Source organism: Eublepharis macularius, chromosome 11, assembly GCF_028583425.1.
Source record: "Eublepharis macularius isolate TG4126 chromosome 11, MPM_Emac_v1.0, whole genome shotgun sequence".
Taxonomy (NCBI): domain Eukaryota; kingdom Metazoa; phylum Chordata; class Lepidosauria; order Squamata; family Eublepharidae; genus Eublepharis; species Eublepharis macularius.
The window spans coordinates 10,505,369-10,531,111 of NC_072800.1; the positions used below are offsets into that span (position 1 = coordinate 10,505,369).

At 43.7% G+C, this 25,743-nt stretch overlaps 2 protein-coding genes across 3 annotated transcripts in view; one reads left to right on the forward strand and one right to left on the reverse strand.

The window, feature by feature from the left end:
- The window catches only part of SDHA (succinate dehydrogenase complex flavoprotein subunit A), a 29,791-nt gene extending 15,486 nt beyond the window's left edge, over positions 1-14,305 (reverse strand). Inside the window, exons 1-6 of the mRNA XM_054991346.1 lie at positions 14,234-14,305; positions 5,661-5,747; positions 4,997-5,158; positions 4,084-4,227; positions 3,321-3,485; positions 762-910 (exon numbers count right to left, since the gene is read on the reverse strand). Of these exons, the coding sequence (XP_054847321.1) occupies positions 762-910; positions 3,321-3,485; positions 4,084-4,227; positions 4,997-5,158; positions 5,661-5,747; positions 14,234-14,287 (761 nt within the window). The 5' untranslated portion in view covers positions 14,288-14,305. The remainder of the gene's footprint in view (positions 1-761; positions 911-3,320; positions 3,486-4,083; positions 4,228-4,996; positions 5,159-5,660; positions 5,748-14,233) is intronic.
- Positions 14,306-14,455: 150 nt separating this feature from the next.
- CCDC127 (coiled-coil domain containing 127) lies at positions 14,456-24,936 on the forward strand. Of its 2 annotated transcripts, none has more exons than XM_054991953.1 (4): positions 14,456-14,532; positions 18,444-18,521; positions 19,552-19,680; positions 21,974-24,936. In XM_054991953.1, exons 3-4 carry the CDS (start codon positions 19,560-19,562, stop codon positions 22,642-22,644), a joined length of 792 nt encoding a protein of 263 aa, XP_054847928.1. In that variant the 5' UTR covers positions 14,456-14,532; positions 18,444-18,521; positions 19,552-19,559; the 3' UTR covers positions 22,645-24,936. The 2 variants fall into 2 exon arrangements, with proteins under 2 accessions (XP_054847928.1, XP_054847927.1); XM_054991952.1 differs by lacking the exon at positions 14,456-14,532 and adding an exon at positions 15,392-17,091.
- The last annotated feature ends 807 nt before the right edge of the window (positions 24,937-25,743 follow it).

The window sequence follows — 25,743 nt, forward strand, 5'->3', positions numbered from 1 at the left end:
TTTTTAAATGTTTAAATCGCCCTCAGTGAAAATGGTCACATGGCCGGTGGCCCCACCCCCTGATCTCCAGACAGAGGGGAGCAGCGTGGAGGGCAATCTAAACTCCCCTCTGTCTGGAGATCAGGGGGCGGGGCCACCAGCCATGTGACCATTTTCAAGAGGTTCCGGAACTCCGTTCCCCCGCGTTCCAGCTGAAAAAAAGCCCTGCTACAAAGACAACACAGGACTCCTCAACACTGTTATTTCCTTTGCAATATTAACACAAAGTGAGGGTGGCATTTGCAGGACAGAATCAGGGGCCTTTGAAGTAGGAAATGAGCTCAGTTGGAGGAAAAGCACAGACATAAGGGACCGTTTCTAGCGCCAAACTGGCTGACCTCCCACTCATTGATCATTTCCTTAGAAGGTTGGCAAATATGTATCTGCCACTGCAGCATCTAGAATGGCACTCAAACCTAAGCGAGGGAAGGAAAAGGAATGCTCAGTGAGAATGGATGACGGCTTATGTGGTGTGGGGCTTAGGATGTAACAAAGGAAGGAAAGGAACAAGTTTCCCCAGAGAGTGTGGGAGGAATAATCTGACCACTGAGGACATCTGTGACGAGGCCTGGAGAGGAGCCCAGCTCTCCTCCTCCTCCTCTCAGAGGAAGAAAAGAGTGCCACAACAACATGAGCCTCTCCTCCCCTAGAGTCGAGGGCAGGGTAAGGAAAAGGCCCGGGGACACTTTTGCATCTCTTCAGTACAACTGTTAGCACGTTACCCAGTGGCGATGACCGTATTCTTTGCTCTTAAACGATGTATTGTGCCATCTTCTATGCAAAGTGCAATGATACCATGACATGCTCCATTTTCCATAAGGAGATCCAAGGCAAAATATTCCACAAAGTAAGTGGTATCATATCTAAGAGACTAGAGAGGAGAAAAAAAGTCAGCCTTTAAGGAGCATAGAGTTCAGTAATGGCATGCTTGGGCAGTAAGCGCGGTTTGAAGAGACTAGAATGGCATCCGAGACACCGTGGTCTGAAAGCACAGCAGAATTTATCTTGCGGTGTCAATAGCAAGGCCAGAGCAAGAGATGAGATAGAAAAGCAACTGTGAACACTGATTCTGCTCTGAACAATCTCCTAATGGATGGTGTTAGGTAGCAAGGTACCAAGAAATGTATGTGACGTGAAGAAAAGGTGGGGGGCACACAAAGAACAAAGAGAAATGATAATCGGTCAACCAGAAAGGAATGCTTTTGTAATCAACTAAACAGTATATTATGGAAAACATCCAGAAATTTAAGGAGACAATTTCTGTTATGAGACAACGATAGAGGAAAACTTTGTGAATGGGTCCAGTGTAAGCATGCCACTGGGTTAGCGGAATAGCATGAAGGAGAAACGGATCAAAAAGCGAGCACCTAATGCCAGTTTAAGGGAGGGAAAAGATCAGAAAGAACTCTGGACCGGCATTCAACTCAGGCAATAAGCATCAAAAGGAAATTACAGCCCTCCTCCCTTGTCTCCCTATTAGGATACTGCACAGGGTTTCCCTAAGTCACAAACAGCTGGAATGGAGAGGGAGGCCATTGCTGAACAGCCTCCTTCTGAATGGCAGGGCTTTTCCTTTATTGACCTGGGATCCCACTGGGCCTTTTGAGCTTTTCAGAGTTAGCAAGAAGGATCTTGCTTACTCTGCTTCAAGCACCTCTGTATTTACTGTACTTCAAGGACCTTCTAATACATGTACCAGAATAATATTTATTTACAACATCAATGTAATCATATAATGTAATATAATATAAGGCAGCCACAAAAATGCCTTCTACAATGCTTTCTTCCACTGTAGCCTGGAAGATGGCTTTTTCCCTCGACAAGGCCAACCTGGCCACCTGGATCCATGCCATCAAAACTTGACCATTGTAACGCACTATACATTGGTCTCCCATCTCAGTTACCTAGGAGGCTCCAACTGGTGCAAAATGCTGCAGCTCGACTGTTAGCAGGAGCATCACTCCCATCCTACAGTCACTCCACTGGCTACCTATCAGCTGCCATGCTCAATTCAAGGTACTAGTTATTACATACAAAGCTCTTCACCGCCTTAGCCCGGCTACCCTCCCTATGTCCCTTCATGGCAGCTTCGCTCATCTGAATGGGGTCTCTTGCAGGTGCCACCCTGCACACGGGCAACATCAACAGCAGCCCATGCACGGGCTTTTTCTGCGGTGCCCCTTACCCCGTGGAACGGCCTGCCTGAGGAGGTCAGGAGAGCCCCCACACTCCTGGCTTTCTGCATATGATGCAAATCTAAATTATTCAAAAAACCTTTTTACTCAGACTGGAGGGCGGTATTGTAGGGAGGGGGTCTCAGATGCTTCACTAATGAGTTAGGGACCACAGACTTCACCACTATGTTGCCTTACATAGTATCTGTTGTTTTAAATATGAACTCCTATATACTACTGTATGCTTCATGTTGTCTAATGTCAATTCTAGAACTGATTATGGTCTGTGTCAGCAATTCTTCAACTCTGTACTGGATCCTTGCTAATGCTACGTCTTTATAAACTTGTATTTATTTACCCTACGGCACTGTTTATGGAAATGTCCTTGATACCATATGGAAACATTCCTTGATACTGATTGTAATAATCTCATCCTATGTAATCCGCCTTGAGTCTCAGTGAGAAAGGCAGACTATAAACATCATAAATAAATGCGTACATACATGCTAGAAAGGCATATCTAAAAATCTTATTTCATTTTCTAGATGAAGAAACCTCACGTTTTTCTTGGTTTGTAATTTGTTATCATTTGCAGAACTTCCGGCTTAAAGCGATTTCACATCTATGAAATACTGCCTTCATAAGAATTAACTTGGTTCAATATTGTTATACCTTATCATATCTTGAAATTTTTTTAAAAAAATTCTTCCTTATGTAAGTACAACATTCTTAAAACCCCATCTAAACATGGCAAGACATTAACTATCAGCATTAAGGTTAATTAACATTCATTACCCATCAGCAAAAAAGCAATTTATAAATGCTTAAATAAAATAAATTGAAAAAGTAATCTGAAAATGGCAAATTGAAACTGGGAAAAAATTCCACACATATCTTGCTGTGACCTTCACAAATATTTCTGCACTGAAAATATACAGTCTGTACAACTTTACTTTGCTCAGGATACAGAGAAGATACGGACAGGCCGGCAGGCTGCTCCCCTGGGTGAACAAGTGACATGAAATCAACACAGCTGCCTGTTCCGGATCTGTCCCTGTACACTAGTGACGCCGTGAGCTCCATCCCACCCACCGCACAGCTTCTTACCCGGCCATAGAGGGTATGCAGCAGGGAGTGGCCTGTCCTGTCAGCCACGCAGCAGCAGCGATGGGCCTGCCCCCCTTTCCCAAACTTAAGGCTCTGCCCCCCAAAGGCCCGCTGGTAGATCTTTCCTTCTTCTGTCCTGCTAAATGGCATGCCGTAGTTCTCCAGCTGAGGAATCCAAGCAGATAGCAAAATCATCATTTAACTGTGATCATCAAATCAAGGAAAGCTGGAAAGAAACACGAATAGTCTTATGATTTAAAATACTCTAACCTCTGAATGAAGCCTACTATATACAAAAAAGAGAAAACAACAGACTACACAAAGTTTTCATCCATGTAACGTATCCTGACTCAAAATGGCTGTGCTCTTCTCAGGGCTTAGAAGAGATCAGGAAGGTCTACACAGCAGACCAGGATCAAATCAATTACGGACTGTGCCACGGAAGCCACGGTCAGAACCCCACAGAACGTGCAGCCCATTCTGCCAGTCCTCCTCCTTTCAGCACAACTCAGCTAAGGCACAAGATAACCCAGACAGTACAGCAGTCCCAGGAACCTCCAGAGCACTCTGCGAAAGCATTAGATCCTCCAGAATGAACTGAAATGGGCGCGGAATTAACTGTACCAAACTTTATTCTGCACCAACACCATCCTGGAACAGTTTGCAGAATTAGACACACACATTTATTTTAACAACATATTTATTTTAACAAGTCATGAAAGGCCTTTTCGGCCAGAACTCACATTTAATATACTACTTATACCTCAATCACTGAAGCAGGTGCCTGCTCTGTCATGTAATGAATGGCATCCTGGTCTCCCAGCCAGTCTGAGCCTTTCACGGTATCATAGAAATGCCATCGCCAATTATCCTCTTCCATATTCCCCAGAGCAGCATTGATTCCTCCCTGGAAAATAAAAGCAGACATTTCCCCACACGCAATATTTAGGGCTCAGTCCCGTTCTTCCCTTGAATGTGCAAGTGGGTGTGTTCAGCAGTTGCACGGAATAAACTGAGAGAATTTAAATGGCGCATCATTCATGTAACTGGCAGATTATTTCCATCGACATGGAAGGAGCCCAACTGCAGATGGCGGTCACTTTTCAACTGTTGGTTTCATTTCAGGAAAGCTAGCTCATTTAAAAAATGGAAATCCTTAGCAGAGATTTTAACGTTCTATGAAATCAAGTAAAATGCTTCACAATAAATAAATGCATTTAGGATCAGCCAGAAGTGTTTAGTAACTTACAAATTTTGTTTCCAGTGCATTACAGCTACACTGACATTTTCATACTTTCAGCAAGCCCAGGAATGTTATTTTATTTTAATACAAACATCAGAATCTTTGTTTCCACAGAAATGGCAACCTTGTGTTACGCAAGCCAGAACATGGGGCCTACATGGCTAAATGCTCCCTTATTTTTAAAAAATAAAATAACTGCAAACAGAAAAGCAGCATGTCAGAAACCTTTTCCTCTAGAATCTACTTTTCTATGGGGAACAAATTACGCGTAAGTACAACCCAGACAGAAGTTGACTCCTCCAGGAGAACTGCAAAAAGAATGACCAAAGCCCAGGCCCATAGGCAGCAAGTTAGCAATGGACCTGTAGTCTGTATTTGTCTTGGTCCATTCCCCAAACTATGAATCACAGACAGGACCAAAAAGACTTCTTACCTGTGCAGCGACAGTATGGGATCTGGTAGGGAAAAGCTTGGAAACACATGCTGTATTGAAGCCAGCCTCAGACAAACCAAAGGCAGCTCGTAGACCTGCACCGCCTGCTCCCACCACAATAGCATCAAATTCATGGTCCACAACAGGATACTGAGTTGAAATCTAGACAACGAGATATAAAGATGAACTCTCCTACCATCTGCAATGCCCCAGAACATGAACCTCTAGCATAGGCCTTGATAAATTTTATTTGTCTCTAAGACCTAGTCCCAAATATTGAAGAGACAGTTTCATGTTTTAATTTTCTAATATTTATTTATTTATTTATTGCATTTCTAGACCGCCCTCCCCGTCAGACGGGCTCAGGGCGGTGTAACGGCATACAATTTGTAGCACGCAGTTTAAATGGTAATGAAATTTCTATGTGCCATGGCGAGACAGCCACAGAGATTCGTCAAGCCCAGCTCCAGGAGGATCACTGGCCTGCATTATTGTACCAGAACACCCAGCAAATCAGATCAAGACATTCACCATATTGCTTTAATAATGATATCCCAGGATCTTGCATCCATCACTGACACTCTCTTAGAGACGTTAATCAAATGAGGTATTTTTGTCTTTTTATGTGGGAATCAGACGGAGACCCAGGAAAAAAAGAACTTACTGCATCAGATACTTTAGCAGATGCACTTTTCTTTCCATAAACTGTGAAATGAAAGTTACGAGGAAAAGCCGGGCGAGCTGCTGGCCCCTGCAGAAGCAAGACAAAAAAAGGAGAAACAGACAAGGTTTTGTTCCAGGTATTTATTATTTTATTTTAAAAACTTATATCCTGCCATTCTGCCCAAAAGGGCCACCAAGGCAGCTAACCATCCGAAAGCAGAATATTATAAAATCTATCATAAAAGCAGTTAAAACCCAAAATAAAACAAGTATTAAAAACCAGCATTTAAAAACATATGGCAGGAAGAAGAGGTCACTGAAGAAATACCAAGCAGAACAATAACTACAAAAAAGTCTTCCCCCATGGGTGGAGGGTAGTGGTGGAAAGGGACAGGTGAGTACCCGCGGGCAAGAGAGGCCCACAGTTTTGGTGCCATGCCCAAGAAGGCCCTCTCTTGGGTTGCCATCCCCCTGAACTCAGAAGGCAGGAACAACTCCGAAGATTATTGTATTATATATACATTATCATACATACACACTCACTCAAGATTACAGGTCATCTTAAATATGAATGGGGGGGAGGGGGGTTGGCGTTGGCTCCGGCAAGGATGGATGCCTAAAGAGCAGACTCCATCTCAACCCAGCCCCCAAACCCTATAAAATATCTTTACAACATTCCAAAAAATCTAATACAATGGGCAAACATGTGAATAACAAGAAACAAAATGTAAAAGCGGTAAGGTGCTTAAAAGACTATTTCCCAACAACAGCAACGGAGGAAACAGAGGAAGATGAAGCGGAGACGGCAGCTGCAGGAAATGCAGTAGGTGTGCAAGAGGCTTTTTCTTCAGATCCCATATTAAAGACAATGTTGATAAATATGGAATCTAGTATACTAGATAAAATCTCTAATCTGAGAAAACCGCTCTCTGATCAGTTCACGGAATTGAAAATAACCCTGAACAATGTAATACAGAAGACAGACTGTGCCCTTGATATCTGCATGGTTATGCAAGAGGAGATTTGAGCGTTACAATGTGAAAATCATCATGCCCAAAGCAGAACTTCAAGCAAGGCAACAGAATGCATATAGAGTTTGCCCTTTAAATCATGAAAAAAGGGCCTAGAGAGAACGAGCGAGAAACCAAAATGAACTAAAAGCCACATAAAGCAACATTAAAAGATTCTAGAGGAAGATGTATCTTTGTAAAGGGATACATAGAAGGGCAACTATTTACAATGGCATCAATATACACACCTAATTCTAACCAACTGAACTTCATAGAGGAAACACTGAAAACACTAACAAAGTTCCAGGAAGGTGCAGTAATAGTAGGGGGAGACCTCAACTACATCATAAATCATAATCTGGACAGAACCTACTTCAACAACAAAAAACCTAGGAAAACCAATCAAAAATAAACATCCCAGGATAGCCTTCGCTACAATCAAGAAGTCTCAGCGAGGAGGCTTCAATTAGCTGGACATAGAACTTTACAGTGCAGCCTTAAGATTATCAAACATCATTCACATTCTACAAGACAAAGGGCATACAGACTGGATCAACGTTTTCTAACCACTTCACCACCCTAAAACAATACAGGATGTAATCTGGTCCAATCAGAACTCTCAACCAACAAAAAAATCAAACACAGTATCTTTTTTACAACAATACTCAGAACATGGGACAAATACAAAAATAAATTAATTCCAAAGATATCCTGATAGTCAACAATATCATCACAAGATAGGACTCTCTACTAAACACATTCCACTTACCCAGTTGAACTGGAAACAACAACAAAAATGTCTAATTGATATAGCAACAAAAATGGTCTTCTTGAAAAATTCAAGTTAGAAATCAAACTACATCAAACTATACCATGGTTTTTCTATTTTCAGCTTAATTACCTCTCCAGTGACATAAAGCTAAAAGAGATAACGAAAAGACTGAAAACAGAACTAGAACAACTGTTAGGCACAGCTGACTTTGTTTGCAAAGGTCTAACCAACAAAATTTATAATACACTTGTACAAACAAATAAATCAAAGAACGTTAAGATCACAGTTAAAATTAGTTAACTCTCCAGTTATCAGTACAAGACTCCAGACCTACAAAATAATACATCGTTGGTATCTTACATCACAAAAATTGGCTAGAATATCTTCAAATAGATCACCCTCGTGTTGGAAAAACTGCAAAGAACTAGGCTTGTTTGCACATTGTTGGTGGAAATGTAAATACATAGTAGATTTCTTGGAAAAAGTATTATACCAAATTACCCTTATGACAACCTATTCCATACCTCTGAAACCAGAATTAATTTTCTTAGATTGCTGGAAAAATCAAGCATTTCCACAAATTAGACAAGACCTGATATCAACCCTTTTAGTAGCAGCAAATACTGCTATAGCTTCGAGGTGGAAATCACAGATACTACCTAATCTTAATACATGGGTTTCAGGGTGGATAAAAATCAACGATTTTTTTAAAAAAATAAAAAAAAAATCGGATTTTTTAAATTTAAATCGGATTTTTTTAATTTAAATCGGATTTTTTTATTTAAATTGGATTTTTTTTAAATAAAATGCTTTTTGAGGAAAATATATTACCATCCAAAGGTTATTCCATCATGAAATGAAGATTAGTTTTTAATTATGTAGAATAAGGCTGTATATGTTTAATTTTTTTGGTAAATAAATTCCATTAATCCATTCACAATGTCATGCTCTTCCAGAGGTTTTTTAAGATTATTGGGCAGTTTCTCTGCCTACAAGATATTATCACAGATGCTTGGTTTTGCAGTTTTCAAAACTGAATTTGTGTCAGCTCAGCAGAGATCACATGCCTCTTCTTCACAGCAAAAATGTTGTAACATGAACAGAGTTGAGAAAAAGACCTTAATCCTATTGTTCTACAAACCTATGAAGACAGAATCAACCCCTTCAGTGCTAAGTTTCAAGAAGTTCAGTGAATAGAAACAATATTTTTCTGATTGTTTGGAGTGGAATAGATCTGCACAAGAAGAAACTAAGTGTGAGGAGGGAGGGGCAAGCAGTACAAAATGAAAGTGAAACTTTTTGAGCGCAATACTGCACAAGTCTTTGGCTCTTTTGTGTGTATGACCTGAGGTTTATCACATTCTTTCCTTGGAGGAAAAAACCTATAATGGCAGCAGGCCGTAAAAGAGACCCAGTTTGGGAATACTTTAATGAAGTTCCTTTACCTATCGGTAAGGCAGGCATCTACTTGCATATTAAAGTTATACCAGCAAGAATTAGTCTTTATGTAGAAAACTATGATTTAAATCAAGCCTTAATGACTAGTGATTTAAATCGTGATTTAAATCGTGATTTAAATCAGTTTGATTTAAATCAAATCCACCCTAGGTTTAACAAAGATATGGGAACAATAATGGAAAAAATAACGGAGACTACAACCATTAGAAATTTTCCCTAAAACAACGAATTTCCTAGAGAAATGGTATCCATTTTTGGAATATCTTTCCAAAAATGACTAATTAATAACAAAATCACCCTACCAGACAATTAATTTGGAAATCTAGGTAAATGTACTAATATAGATAAAGAATCTTCTACAAACCCCAATTCACAACGCCAATCTAATCTGAGCAAAAATACAGCAAAATATAGTATCCAACTTTATAGTAATAAATCTGTTGTTCAGTTTTTCATGTATAAATGTTGCAGCAACACTATTTTATGTTGTTGTATGTATAAATGTTTGGAACATCAGAAAAGTATTTTTTAAAAATATCAATTAAGTGCATGCTTTTGCAGATGACCGCAGAATTTGCCAACTTTTCTGCTGACCATGCCTATACTGCCTTCTAGGGTGCATGGCAGACTGCAATTCAACAGGTAAACCTTCCACCCACCACTGACAAGAAGCTCTTGAAACAGGCAGGGGCAAGGCAACCACCAGTATTATTTCCTTTTTTATTTCAGCTAAAAATTTAGATTTCTGTGGTTCAAAATACCACCAATTTGCCCAGCGAAGACTGGTATGCTTCTATAAGGGCTGCCTTTAAATGTTTAATCTGGAGAATTGTCGACCGATGTCCTAAACTGAAAGAGAATAAAATATATTGCAAGTCACATACAATTCCTTTGATCCAAAGTCTCATTTCATGCAGTCTGCCATTATCTTTTACTGTGTCATTCTATTTGCTCAGATAAAGTTAACACAACTTTACTTTGTTTTATTGCTTGGTTTAATTTAACCCAACCCATTGTAGTACAGAAAAGAAAACCATTATCTAACACCCAAATTATTCTAACACCTCTAAAAGGCTTTCTTAAGTGTTAAAACTTCCAATATTAAGTATTGGCAAGAATTAACATCCTAAATCTTCAGGATAAGTTAGTTTAGTTCAGACTAATCTTTTTTTCCCCACAGTGCCATTGGATAGCACAAGTTTTTATTAGTCTATGAGAAAGGCCATTGCTAAAACACAGCTCAAATTTGCCTGAGAAATTTATTATTCAGAGATATTTATTTATTTATAATGTGCCATTTTCACTGAGATCCATATTTGTGATAGCTTTACTTCTCCATTTCTCAGAGGTTAAATTAGCAAAGGTGAACTTCCTTGTCAATATAGATATTTGACAGTAAGTCTCCCATCTCATGCCTACAAATGCAGTGGGCTGATGGAAATCCAAAATCCACCTGCCTTTATTCAGCAAAACAGAAAATGATGGCATTAGAGGCGCCTTGCCAGAATTTTGGAAACATTACTAGCTTACAAATATCTTTGCTAACCCACCTGCCTACACAAGCCAAAGTTTTTGCAAACTTTCAATTCTCTCTCACCACAAACCATCAGAACAGTGTCTGCTTACAAGTTCAGATTCGATGGCTGTTTCTCAAGCATCAAGTTGAGACGCACTGCCAGCCGCCCTGCTTAATTCTGGACCCCAGAAGGCCACCTTCAACATGATGCAGTTCATTATTTCAAATATATTTTTGCCATATTCTCCATCGGCATTTCTAAAGCAGTCAAAGGAGACCATAACAATCCTTGCCTGTCAACAGCACAAGGAGCACCACTGAGAGATGCCAGAAGCTGCATCAGTCCCCCACCCACTGAACATGGTCGTCATTGGGATGGCTCCTTCTTCAGTGTAAGACCAACTCAGCTCAAAAACCAACCCCAGAAAGTTCCAGGGACAACTGCCAACTTGCATCCTTCTCAAGATGGTTCTGGGTTACCATGGCAACTTACACAACATCTAGAGCCCCTTCTAGGGCGTGCTCAGCACAGCCAAGCTGCAGGACACAGACAGTTTTTCTGCCAGGGTGCTACAAAGCAGCCCTGGTTGCCAGTGAGAAAAAACAAACGGAGAAGGGGGTAGGAGAGTTTGGGATCAGAAGTTGGCAGTTCAGACTGGCCTCAGACATCACACTTTCAGAGCACTGGCTTCATACCACCCACCCCTCTACTGCCTGCCTGACACACCTAATAAGCCAGAAAAAAGCATGCATGGAATGAAGTATTTATGAAGCACAGTGTGGCGCAGAGACTTGAGTGACGGATTAGGAACGGGGAGACCCAGGTGTGACCGCCCCACTTTGGGCCAGGCAGCCTAAGTCACCTCTCAGGGTCGTTTTGAGTAAAGGATGGGGGAGAGGAGAACGATGTCAGCTTCCGTGGGTCCCACTGGCAAAAAAGGTGGGATATAAATGAAGGTTTTTTTAAAAAAAGTCTCCTGATGCAAGAAGGCAGTTGCAGGCATTGACAGCGTTAGGAAAAGAACAGGAGAAGTGGGGGGGGGGGCCTGCCTTGTCTACTGCAGAACTGGAAGATTTCAGAGCTTATGTCTGGTATTCAGAATATGAGGTGGAAACCTTCACCCACACAGAGACTTGGCCTCTTTTTTGCGTAGCCTCTTCTTCTGTCTAGAGTTGCTAGCACAGCAAAGTAATTTGTCATGTACCTAGTGAGAGCAGCTACTGCCTCAAAAATGGCATAGAATTGGTACCCCGTACAGCATTGGTTATATTTTCTGGTGCAAGGCAAGAGCACCATATTTATGGTAGCAGCATTTACATGCTCTCTGAACAATAATGCTCATCATGCCAGAGGTATAGAGAGTGCACCATGATCACAATACTCATGGCACTGTAACATGCTTTCTCTGGCCAGGAAATACATCAGTGCTATGGCAACTGCACATTAAAGCATTTAGACAAGCAAAAAAAGGCGATCCCTCAGATACTTCCAAGGGTGGCATTGAGGCTGCTCTTTCACAGAGCCCTTTGTTGAAGCAACTGTTTAGGCACCAACTTTGTTAGTAATTCCCAATGGAAGTATTTCAACTAGATACGTCTGCTTCTGTTATCAAAAATGGTAGCAACAGCCACTACATGGGAGCTGCTTTGAGTGTCAGAACATTTATCTTCTAAAGAAATTTCCATTTATATGTCTAAAGGAAAACTGAAGATGGGTCTCTAGTGAATAAGAAGAGTATTTTCATAGCACAAATACCTGACATTCCACATACAGAAAGGGATTTTTTTTTCAATGTACATTATTTATAGTCCACTTTTCACATTGAGACTCAAGGCAAATTACATCGTACATAAGTCAATTCAAACCTTGTCTGGGACATTCAATAAACAACACAATAGGGGAGGACAGCAGAAGTTTGAAAACAAGGAGAAATCTGATATAGAGCTGAAGAAAAAACAAAGAAATAATGCTGACACAAAACATGTTAGGGAATTCTGAATATCCCCTTTTAGGATATTTAAATATTCCCCTTATGATGAGCCTAGTAGAAACCCACTCGCCCTTTTCTCTGAGCTTCCTTGCTATGTGCTTCTACTGACCAAGCTTGTTCTCTGCCTAGTGTGCGATAACTAGTGTGGCATAGCACAAGATAGCTTGTTCATAGAAGGGACGGTCCACTCTTGAACATGCCCAGCCTTAACATATCTTTTATCTCGGATGCTTCCACGCGTTCTGTTCTTCTGCTTGACCAATGTTGTGTGTTATGATACCTGCAGCTGTTTCCTTGTTAGAACTGATATCTCTAAATGACCTCAGATTTGCACCACTGTAACACTTAAACTGATGATGCTCATATCATACTGAAATGTATAAAAGCTGAAACTGAAATTGCCTCACTGATGCATTCTAGCTTCTCTGGTTTGCATAGAGTGGCCATGCCAATAAACTCTGTTCTGCTTTGACAATTGCCTCTGCCGTGAGAACTGTCATGAGATTGGAACCTTAGAGGGAAGAGCTTTGGCTCTGCAGGGGGGGTTCCCTAACACATAAAACAGCAGGGAACATTCGAGTAGAAGCATATTTAGAGACAGTACACAGCAGTATAGTCTACAGAATGAAGACACAATTCTTGACAGTAGTATAAACCTGCCATGGGGGGCATTTGTCGCCCCCTGACTCTGTATCCATCTGGTAGCTGGCCACCCTGCCCCACAGGTTTGTTCAATGCTGAATGGGTGGTGCAATATGTGCACAGCTGTTTTAAAGTACTGTATTATTGCTTGATGATTTTATATTTTATGCTGCCATGTTTTTATTATTGTATTTATTATATTGCTGTGATCTGCTCCGAGCTCACTTGCAGGGAGAGTGGAATATAAATTCAGTTAAACAAATAAATCCTGCATGTACCCCTTCAGACAGAGGGTGATATGATTAAATGCTGCATGCGTACAAATCTGGTTTTGAGTCCAAGGGCACCTGAGAGACAATCAGGATTAGCAGGCTATAAGCTTTCCAGAGTCAAAGGTCCCTTTGTCAGATACCTTTCCCCACTCCTTGTATCTGGCAAATGGAACTTGACTCTCCAAGGCTGATATTCTGAAAATCCTGTTGGTCTCTCAGGTGTCACTGGACTCCAATCCTGCTGTCCAAGTGCAGACCAAGACAGCTGCCCACCTGAAACAAAAAAACAAACCATGGAAAAATTAGCATGACAAATAAATGGAAAACTAGCAAGACAAACAAAAACCATGGAAAACGAGCATGACAAAGGCTAGGCCAGACATCTAGCTTTCCACACGCAGGGGCTATTACGTTCGATCATACCATTATTGGCTGGCCATAATCTGAAATAGCACCGAGAATAGTTCGACCGCCTCAGTGAAAACCGGGGCCAACCGCCTCCCCCAGCCCGACCCACCTCACAGGATGGCTGTGAGGGCGAATTCGGGGGAAGCGGGCCGGCCAGGGCGCCTGGTGGCCGCCGGAGGACGGAGCTGCGGCGGGCCGGAGTCGAAACGCCCCTCCAGCGACCTTGGGCCGGCCGGCCGCCCTCAGCCGGGCCCACCTCGCGGGCTTGTTGTGGGCATGAAACGGGGCAGGGGAGAGCCCCCGCGCGCCGCTCCCTTCGCCCCGCCGCCGCTCTCCGCGCCCGCCCGCCCGCCTCCGTGGCCGCTCCTGACCGAGCCCGGCCCGCCAGCCCCGCCGCCGCCCTCCCCAGCCCAGCCCAGGGCAAGGGCGCAGGCTCCTCCTCCGGGGCAACGAGCCTTCCTCCTCCGGGGCAAAAGCCTTCTCTTTGCCTCAACCGCGCACGTACCGAGCGGAGCGCCCGCAGAGGTCGCCAGGCCCGCCAAGCCGCCGCGGCCGCCATTTCGCCCCGGTCGGCAGACCCTCCCTGCGCATGCGCGAAGGAGGTGTGCTCTCTGACGGAATAGGAGCCAACCCCATTCGGGCAGGGGGGAGACGGCGCCTCGTTTTCACCCCTTCTCAATACAGTGGTTCGTGCCGGGGGAGGCCGGGGAGGCGTGGCAGAAAGGCGTCTCTCTCGCGCAGGCGCAATGAAGTGTAAGCGGCGGTGGGAGCTGTTTTCGTCAGAAGTTCTGCCGGCGCCTGTCGGTGAGGCTAAACCTGCACGTTTAAAGCGGTCGCTTCGTAGCCCCGTACAGAGACCCCCTTTTTAAAAACCACAAACCCCTGGGAGCGAGCCGTTGTGGGCCCTGAGAAGGCTCCCGTTGCTGGGCGCGGAAACTGCCGAGCGGCCGCTTGGACTGCACCACTGTGGGGGGGGGGAGAAGGGGCTGACGCGATGAAACGCTCCTCCATAGCAGGAGGGAAGCAGAACGTGAAAACGGACGCGGGGAAGGAGGCGTGGCCGACCTAACTCCTCCTCCCTGGCACGCAAGTTTCCTGAGCGGAGGTCTTTGTTTCTCCAGTTCTTTGATTCCCACCCCCCCCCCGCAATTTGGAGTGGTACAGCCCAGGCCCAGGCCGCGCTGGGAGGCCGGGAGAGGCGGGGCTTGCCTCTCCCCGCGCGGAGCTCGCTGGCCGGCCTTGGGCCGTCGCGCTCGCCTGCTTCGCAGGGCTGTTGTGAGACAGAGCTGGGTAGAAACGTACAAGGGAGCCGGTCGTGAGGGGGCTCGTGTCCGCGCGCAGGTCCGCTTCGTGCTTCTGCGGGTCGCCGCGTTAGGAGGGTGACGGCAGCTTAGATCAAGCTACGCGTCTGCCTGTAGCAGCAGGACAGAGCAGGAGTCCAGCAGCCCCTGGAAGACTGACAACATTGGTGGTAGGGCGGGAGCTTTTGCGAGCCGCGCAGCTCACTTCCTCAGGGACCGAAAGGGCTGTCGTCTCTGCTCGCAGCTTCCTGGTCAACCTGAACGTGCTTGAGGTGTGCGGTCACAGGAACAGATTTCAGTGTTGTAACGAGGCTGCGGGTTGAAAGACATAAAGTGAGCAACGTCCTTGTGTAAATGAGTCCCTAGTTGCCAACCACAACAAAAAGCTAACCCAGATATTTTAAAAACAACATTTTTGAAGATGTGTGGAACGGTTATATGTCTCTCAAGTAGGGTTGCCAGGGTCCAGGTGATGGCTGGAGGTCTCCCACAATTCTAACTGATCTCCATGCCACAGAGATTAGTTCCCCTGGAGAAAATGGTTGCTCTGGCGGGATGACTCTATGGCATTATACTCTGCTGAGATCTCTCCCATTCCCAAACCTCACCATCTCCAGTGTCTACCTAGAAATTTAGTGTCTCCAGAAATTTCCCAGTTTGGAGCTGGCAACCCTAATCTCTCAAGTAGGTACTAGAAAATTCATAAATACGATCAAGAAGCTGTTGGATCCCAGTGAAGCCATTTTCAAGGTACTCCAGCCTCCAATTTCTCTGACTTCAAGTGCACTAAAGCAGGAGTGGAAAATTTGAGTCCAGTAGCACCTTAAAGAACGAGATTTCCAGGGTATGAGCTTTGGTGAGTCAATGCTTCCTTCATTGGATACAAGGAAGGAGTGTTTATATATATATGAACTGTCAGCAATGCCCTTCAATTCTCTGTACTGGAGAAACAGGTCAGTCCCTTCACAAAAGAATAAATGGACATAAATTCTAATATAAAAAAATCACAACATTCAGAAACCAGTGGGAAAACATTTTAATCTGCCAGGACATTCCATCACTGACCTAAGAATAGCAGTTCTCAAGCAGAGAAGCTTCAAAGGAAAATTACAAGGCAAGATTGCTGAAGCTGAGTTTATTTGCAAATTCAGAACAATGGGCACCCCAGGGTTGAATCAGGACACTGGATTTTTCTCACACTACAGATGCTAATTTTCTGCACTTCATATCCATGCTTTATCAAGCTAATTACAACATGTGTTATAGCTAGTTTCCTGACACTTAATTTGCTATACTCTTCCCATCCTCTGCCTGAATAATAAAGATTTTTTCTACTTGTATCTGACGAAGGGATCTTTGGCCCAAAAGCAAATACCCTGGAAATCTAGTTGGTCTTTAAGGTGCTACTGGACCCAAATCTTGCTCTTCTATTGCAGACCGAACACAGCTACGCGCCTGAAACTAAAATAGGAGTGTTATATTATGCCTTTTCACAGCATGCCTGTCTGCCCTGCCCCTAACAACTGGAATGGGGCAGAGGTTTGTAAAGCTGGCAAAATCTCCCGCATTACAACTGGGGAGAGGGATTGGTCAGGCACAGGAGCAGCCAAGCTAAGAGAGGAGAGGCTTGAATCTGTAAGCCTTCTAAAAACACTTGATAATTGGAAAAAAGAGAGAGTGGTTGCCTAGCAATGGGACACTTGGAGGATGGCAGTTGGAAGCCCTGTGGGGAAGGAGTGAAGGATCAAGAGAGAGAGAGAGAGAGAGAGAGATCCAAGAAGAGAGAGCCTGGAGAGTAGGAATGAAAAGGGTGAACCCTAAGAGACAGAGGGAAAGTGGCTGAAGTGTTTTCTTCTGCGGTGGATAATTTTAAAGAAGTTCCAGAAAGGACAGTCTGTAGTGCAGTGAGAAGGGCAATTGGCACAAGAGTGGCCATCTTCTGGTATGGACTTTTGACCCAGAGTGTTTATGGGACTTCTGCTGCTATAAGGAAAGGTTGTTTCTCAGAGTCTGTGAAGAACAGCCAGTTTGCCAAACATCCAGATCTTACAGGAGTTCACAAGTAAGAACCTGAAGAGCCTTGTTTCTCCTTTCGCCTCACATTGGGATTACTCAAAATATTTTATTACTAGCAACAAAGCCCGTGGGGGGGGGGAATACAACGGGCTCTAGAAAGGGCTCTAGAAAGGGCAGGCAGGCAGGCATTTGCTTGCTCCTCCTCTGTCACTGATTTCAGCATGTCATCTGCTCCATGCCTGATCTGCCTGATCTCGGCCATGTGAAGTGGTGGTGGGCTTTACTGCCTGCTCCATGCCTGATACGTGCCTGGTAAAGGCATGCATCAGAAGCAGAGCAGGTGCCTCTTGTTGTGCGCCTGACTACGGCTGGGTGAAGTGGGGCAGGGATTGCCGCCTGCTCCGAGCCCGAAGGGGGGATGGACATTGTCACCGGCTCCCTGCTGGGTGAAGGGAGGAACAGGCATTGCCTCCTCCTGCGCACCTGATCCTGACAGGTGAAGGTGGGTGGCGGGCTTTACTACCTGCTCTGCTCCGGATTGCAGCTGGGTGAAGGAGGTGCAGGCATTGCCACCTGCTCTGCTCCTGATTCCGACAGGTTGAAGGGTGGGCAGGCATTGCTGCATGCTTGGCTCCTGACTCCAGCAAGCGCTCTGCTCCTAAAACCAGTTGGGTTAAAGTCAAGGGTAGCATTGCCACCTGCTCTGCTCCTAATAACAGCTGTGTCAAGGTGGGAAGGGACATTCTACCTGCTCCACTCCTAATATCAGCTGGGTTAAGGCGGGCGGTGGGCATTGCCACCTACTCCACTCCTGATCCTAGCTGTCTGAAGGGGGGGTGGGGATTGCCACCCGCTTTCCTGATACCAACTAGGTTAAGGTGGGGGGTGGGCATTGCCATTTGCTCTGCTGCTATTACCAGCTGGGTTAAGGCGGGGGGGGGCATTGCCAACTGCTCCACTCCTAATACCAGCTGGGTTAAGGCGGGGGGTGGGCATTGCCACCTGCTCCAATCCTAATATCAACTGGGTTAAGTTGGGTGGTGGGCATTGCCACCTCTCTCCTAATACCAACTGGGTGAAGGCAGGAGGTGGGCATTGCCACCTGCTCCAATCTTAATACCACCTAGGTTAAGTTAGGTGGTGGATATTGCCACCTGCCTCTCTCCTAATACCAGCTGGGTGAAGGCGGGAGGTGGGCATTGTCAGCTGCTCCCATCCTGCTTCCGGCCTGGGCTTCCCACCGTGACTCATTTTCGGGAGGAGCATGGTGCCTTGCCTAGGCTTCCTTCCATGGCAGCGCCCTCTGGTGGTGCACCAGGGTATAAAGTGAATTGTCTGAAATATGCTTACTCAATTATATAGTAAGATATAAATATTAAAAGAATAATTTAATTCTAGGATGGCTTTGAACAAGAGGCTTCTCTTTTTGTATTTGGAGTGACCATATTTTGCTCAATATTTAAAGAGGAATTACAGGTAAGGTTCCCCACTGCATTCCCTTCCCTTTCTTTGACTTGATTTAACATATTGCTATGAATATTGAAAGGCATCACAATTGCATGTGAGTGTTGGAAGGTGGCTGCATAGTCTCTCTCTGATGTAAAATAGCCATCTTCTTTTCTCTGCCTTTTCCTCTGCAAAAATGAGATGAAGAACCTAGCAAGTTGTGGATTGGGGAACCAAATTGAAAAAAAAATATTATTTGGGAGAAAGCTCTTTGAATGCCTCTTACTCATAGAAATCTCAGTGATGAAAACCTTAACAGAGTATTCAGGCATGAGCACCTTGGTAACATTCGCAGCCAGTAGATCAGATCCCTCCTTCTGCCAATGCCTGTTGGCATGAGTATTAGGGTTGCCATCCTCCAGGTGGTGGCTGGAGATCTCCCGGAATTACAGCTGATCTCCAGGCCACAGAGATCAGTTCCCCTGGAGAACATGGCTCTTTGAAGGGTAGGCTCTATGCATTATACCCCACTGAGGCCCTTCCCCTCCCCAAACTCCACTCTTTCCAGGCTCCATCCCCCAAATCTCCAGGAATTTCCCAACCTGGACCTGGCAACCCTAAAGAGTATTCTCACAAAAATGTGCACACAGACGCATCTGTGTGAATTGGCTGGAACTGAATGAGAACATGAAGGAACGAGGAACCAAAGGAAGGACAATTAAAGCTGAGAAGGTGGCAGGGGTAGGAAAGGAGAAGAAAAGGGAAGGAGGCAGATGAGGCAAATGAGTGGAAAGCGGTCCTGAAGGAAGGAGAGATGAAGGATGCAGAGACCAAAGAAAGAAGGGCAAAGAGAATTGGAGGCTGGCTTTACACATCCACTCAGTAATATTGAATATCTTTATAGCCACACTTCCTCATAAATTCCTGCCATTTAGTGAGTATAATTCTAGGTTTTCATGGCATTGTAGAGATAGTTTATTAATATCAAAGTGTGCCAGTGACAGTGCATTTTACAGTCAACTTATTGGATGCCTGAGCGTTCTTTTCTCTTGATTTTAAGGTTTGTCCATGAATAATTTAAATGACCCTCCTAATTGGAACATCCACCCTAATGCCAGGGACGATGGAGGCCATGGAAGCAAATGGAATTATGCTCTGTTGGTGCCAATGCTGGGACTGGCTGCCTTCCGTAAGTCACATTTCGAATAAAATTAAATTTTCTCATGATCTTGCAGTTAATGGGATGTGCTAACTTGACAGGGATTCACTCAGGGAGAACTCAATTTGTTTAATTCAGTAAGTCTGTAGAATTTTTAAAAATCATACCCTGCCTTTAACTGCACCTGAATTGACTCACAGAAAGCACCATAACATTTCATCAAACATAAAATGACATAACATTTAAACAGATCAAAAACCCTTGAGCAAAGTTGCCTGAACAGCAGCACTGAAAACCAAATCCATAGCCTCCCAACAGCAGCCTTACATAGTTTATAGACCCTAACCAGAGAAGGCAAACATCACATCTCCTCTGGAAGGTTATTCCACAGAGTGGGCATTGCCGCACAAAATGCCAAAGCTGGAAGAGAGACTGTGAACTTCCCAGAAAGGAGGTACCCTTAGGAGGAAATGCTGAAATTACCCAATTATGGGGCAAGGCAGTTGTGACGGATTTTCTGGGACCTAGACACCACTGCACAGGATTTTCTCTCCATCATGTTACAGTTTCCTATCAATCCAGTACAACGGGATTCCCAGCGGGAAACTAAGAGAGAAAACTAGGTTTGAGGGGTAGTATCTGGGCCTGAGCATAACCCACCCAAGCCTGGATTGATAACTGAGGAAAAAGGTTTATTTCAGGAAAAAAACACAACTATTAACACTTAACCAGGAGCTATGGACTGTTAGGTTTTACACAGCCCATGCCTCAGGAAACACTTTTAGGCAGGTTTCTAACATTTGGGTCCAGGCCACTATATGCAAACATCATATTGATGGCCTGTGCGGATTGCATTGTCTGCTATGAGTTTTGAGTGCTTTTGCCCCGAAGAGCGTGTTCCTTCACACTGGTGATCTTGTGATGCAACATTTCTGGAGATGTCAGTTACTGTTTTGGATTGCCAAGGAAATGGCTTACAATGATGAAGCCTTTTGCCTTTGTGAGGAACGACTTTACCAGCCCAGAGTGAAGTGGTACAGCGACTACGAGGTTGAGAAGGGAGGAGGCAGAAGGGAGGGAAGGAGGAGCGTGGGCAATAAAGAAGTCAGGCGGATGTAAAGCGGAGAGAGTGGGAGGAATATGTCATCTTGTGGGTCTCCCCCTTGTATCCCTGTATTCCAGACGTGCAGGAGAGGACTTCTTTATATATATCATCAAAATGTTCATAAAGTGGTATTTGGAATCCAAAGAACAGTACAGCTAGTTCCAGGCACAGAATGGGGTTCAGGCTTGTATTTTAGTGACTGCAGAAGCAGTGTCACGACTCCCTCCTTTTTCTCACGTGGTTAGATTGGGTGCCTTAAACCCTCTTGTTACTTCACCCTCTGGGTAGGCCGTGCTGCCACCAGGAATTCAATTCCAATCTGGTTAATTAATTTTTCCCTGAATATTGTGCCCAGGCATTAAGGCTCCTTCGTGGGACTATGTGGCCCTCAGGATGAGACTGATATATAGAAATCACATACCACTCTGAGGTGAACAAGAAAACAAAAACAAAATAAACCTTTGTTAGTACATGGAGTTTATTGGTTTCAGGAAGTTGGATATTTTTTCTTCAGAAAATGAAACTGGGGATGCTATTCTTCTGACTTAGGTGTCACAATCACGTCTCTCTCATTCCACTCAGGTTTCTGTCAGCTTTTTTGTCTCACGCTCCCACAATACTCTGGCAATATCAAGATCCGACTCTCTAGTCCTCAATATGCCCTCTATGAGTATTCTATTTCCCCCCTGGAATTCTTTCACAGCACTATTTTGGATTCTAATTGGAAGGCACTCTGTTCACCCACACTCTGTCGTCAACCAATCGCCTCACTCACTCATCCCTCTCTTTTACCCCTTCTGTAACATACCAAGCATTTAAAGAAATACACACACTTAACTAAATTACAAGTAGTTTATGCTTTTAACAGCAAAAGGGCCCTGCTGTTGAAAGTCAGAAACCCCACTGGGCACAATGAAGTGGGCAAATATGCCTTAAGCACTCCTCCAGTCAGCAGCTATTTTAAAGCAATGATTATATTGGGAAGCAGGCAGTAACACTGGCGCCACCCACTGGCTCACTCTCCAACAAGCAGAGGTCTCTTCCACTATAGAAGAAAGGCACTAGAGGTTTGGTCCCATCTGGACATCATGTGACTGTATTTCTTGGCACAGGTGGTTTTGAAACTACCAACAAACTCTTTGCGTATGATACATCAGTATTACTCATGAGGAGCTTTTCATTTAACTTTACACATGGATTATGTCTGATGCATTGCAGGTTGGATCTGGTCCAGAGAGTCTCAGAAAGAGATAGAAAAAGAGAAAAAAAATTTCTATCGAAAACTGTCAGCAATACAAAGAGAGCTCGAATCTAAATATCGTGACACAATCACTGAAAATCGCCGTTCAGTTGCCCATTTGGAGCTGGAACTGGAAAAGGAACGAAACAGAACGTCAAGTTATCGTGAAGCCCTCGTTTCCCAGAGCCGGAAACTGGTGGAAGAGAGAAGAACACTGGAACAAGAGCACGCCAGACTGGAACAAGAAAAAAAAATTCTGCAGAGTTCCGGGGCTGCTGGTGTTTTGTACCAGAATTGCCTAGAGAGAGAGGAGCAGTGGCAGAAGAGAGCGAGCGCATTGCTAAAAGAGTTTCAAGAAATCCTTGCAGAAAGGCAGGAGATCTACTGCAGCCTCGTGCTGCCAAGAAACCGGCGGCTGGAAATTGAGAAAAATTTGCTCATTAGAGCAGCGACTGATCCGATAGCTTTAGACTTGGAAATGGAGACAGGCTTGAAAGATATTTTTAGGCATGACACCTACTGCAGCCACTTGCTGAATGCCAATAAACGTCGGAATGGAAGGTTGATGTGGCTCTACCTCCAATACTGGGAATTGTCTGTGGAACTTAAAAAGTTCAGGAGGGTCGAGAAGGCCTTGTTGGGAAATTAGTGGCTGAAACCAGTGGCCATCCACATCAGTATCAAGCATAAGTGAGTTTCTGTGATAAACATATCGATTCTCTGTGCTTTTCCACCACAATTTTTAGTCACCTGCTAAGAGTGTCCTAAGTGTTCACTTTCTCTTCCTTTGGCCACAAAGAACGCTGATCATGTAGTACTATAATGCAGTGCATCATTTAGGAGTTTCTGTCTTTATTAGGCTGGGTTACAGGACTTAAAAGGATATGACTTAAAGCTCCATTACCTGCATGGCAACCCTCTTTCCTCTGAGAAGTCTTTCTGCTCTGCTTGGAAGCAGTTGCCCAGTTTAGTCTGTCTATTTGAGGCTGAGAACCTCTGTACCAGTGCTTGTAACAACTGGGTTGTAACGCCATTTGTGATCTGGACTGGGCAAAAATGTTGCTTTGCAGAGATAATGTATTAAAAAAAATAGATATGACAATAGGTGAAAAAATGGTTTGTGAAGCTTGTGAAAACCCTGTAAGACCTCCAAGGGTTGTAAAACTTCATCAACTCACTGGTCACGTTTCCTGGAAATAAAAACCTTTCATCTTTTCTATTTATCTCTTACCACCCCGTGTTCTTTTATTCTCACTATCATGTCAGGGCAATGATGTAATATAAATACAGCCTTGGGTGAGATGCAAGTCAACAGGAAAAATATTTATTTAATAAAAGCCACCGATCGAATTTATAAACACCCCCTCTCCCTCTTTAAAGGAGAATCGGCGTCCCTTTTGTAATAAGACAGCCAAATCGCTGTACTTCCTCCCCTTACTGCCCTGTGGAGGGAGACATCCCGGTTGGCCTTGCAGCTTCACCACGAAGACCTTCCACCCTTAGAGTCCTTGTGCCCCGTGGAGTGGAGCTTCCCTCGTGACCTCACGAGGCATTCTGCCCATCTCTTCAGGTTCAGTTCCATTTCTAGCCCCTTCCTGGGTTATCTGAGCTCCTCCTCCTGCCTTTTCACTGAGGAGGAATTCTCCTTGCCTTTCGTTTCTCGTCCATGCAGTTCTCTGAAGCGGTTGGCTTATACTCGTTTCTTCTGCTGATTTTCTGCCTTCAAGCTGCCTGCCTGCAATTGTTGTTTTGTATAAATGTTTTGTATAAACAAGCAAAAGAAAGATTTTGCACCACACTCTGAAATTATGTTTTAAACTATTTTCCTTTTTGATAGTGCGAGTTTGTTTCTCCACAAAGCTAAAAGTCAAACATGATCAGATTTTCATTTGAACTAAGGGCTCAGCAGGGCACATCTGAGGAAAATGTGAAGCAGTAATGAAACAGCACCCCTGAGCATGCGCAGAGCGCTTCTTATCACTGAGTGGCCACCGCACATTCTCATTGTATAAAGGGTCACCTGTCTGGAACTCCTCCAGGTTGCCAGGTAGAGCAGCTTTTATAAATGAGGAGGAAGACAGTTTTCTTTCTTTTAGACTCTGGGTAAGTCCCAGCTGACTGATGCAGGTGTTTGTTGGCAGGTGGGCTACTAAAAATTATACGACGTGCTTACAAGCCTGAGGGGGAAGTAATACTTTTTCACTTCACGTCTAAGTGAAGTTTTCTCCTTTACTATGAATGTGTGTGTTCCCTGTTCAAACTGTTTTCATTGAAACAAATATTCAGACGACCACACATGCCAAAAAAGAAGCCAGTAAGTAACTAAGTTTAGAGACAGGACAGTTTATATATACCTAGAGAAAATTATCTAGATTAGATTTGAAAAAAGCCTGCTGGTACTGCCACAGATTGTACTTTGATGTGCACAAAGAACTTTCTGATATTTTCATATTGGGAGCATTTTTGGAAACACATTCTAGTGTCAAATTTTGGTTTATCTGAGTTTTTGTTTAAAACATACACATTAACAGATATAGGTGTGATATATGGTATTGGTACATCAGCTGCACTCAAACATTTTCAACAGCAGTCAGAGGTGGATGCAGACACATTGAGTGAAACATTGAGGGACATTAAAGGTATGCATATTTTCCCTTTAGTACTCAAAAATGTGATTATTGTCCTTCTAAAGTCTCTTAAGATTCAGATTTTACCAAAGAATTTAAAAGAAATTAAATTGTGCTCATTCAGAACAATTGACTTATGTTATAACAAGCTACAGGTAGTCACCCTCTTTCTAGTGACAGGATCCAAAATTACGTAAGTGTTCTAAGCCCTTGGCAAGTAAAGCATGAATGTGTTTGATTTGACATTCTGTTATTATTTGGAAAACGTTTACACTACATGTACAAAGTAAAAATAAACGCAATATAACCATAAATATATGGTGTTTCTCATTGAGTAAATTGTTTTTGTTGAGAAGGCAAACAAGTTCATCATGCACAGAAAATCTTTAAGAATTTCAAAGTAAAAACAATGTGTTGGAGAAGTTACCAGGAACAAATTTTAACCTAACAAAAATGGCGGGCTAAAGAGAACCTCAAACCTAGATCATGAAAAGGGGGACTATAAGACTAACAAAAAAAAGCTCAGTACAATATACAAATAGGTGTATTATATTGAATATATGTGTTTCTACAAAAATGTACATGGATTACATTTGAATAAAACTTCAGCACAACACAAAACTACAAAACACATGGCAAGATTTGACGGAGAAGCTGCCATTCAGCTACAATCTTTTTGAAAGGCTGAAGTTAAGTGTGACTATAACTGTAAAAAATAAATTAGGACTCTATCTCTAACACCTGCCTTACCTGCAGTCTGTGTCATACCTTGGTCAAAAGCAAATTGGCAGGAGCTGGGGAGCAGGCTGATAGCTGATGCACCTGAAGTTGCAGAATAACCATCCTCCCCCCTCCCCCACCCTAGACCTGTCTGTTTATAAAAGCTGAATGGAGACTGAATCCATGATGGGACGTCTGAGAATGGCAGGGGCAACAGCAAGATTTTAAAACTTGTGGCATTCTAGACAGAGCCGTACTGCAGTTTTTCAGATGTGATGTAATTTGAGAACCACACATTTTACTAATCCTAGCATCATGGAGGCGGAGCGCACACTGACAGTTTGGTGGGTGAAAATATTTGAAAGCACCTTTGTCAATCACCCTGATCAGCCTCTTAGGCT

Coding starts and splice junctions, on each gene's coding strand:
- CCDC127 (XM_054991953.1), top strand. CDS start 19,560: ATGAATAATTTAAATGACCCTCCTAATTGGAACATCCACCCTAATGCC. Junction 19,681..21,973: donor GCTGGGACTGGCTGCCTTCC/GTAAGTCACATT, acceptor GATGCATTGCAG/GTTGGATCTGGTCCAGAGAG.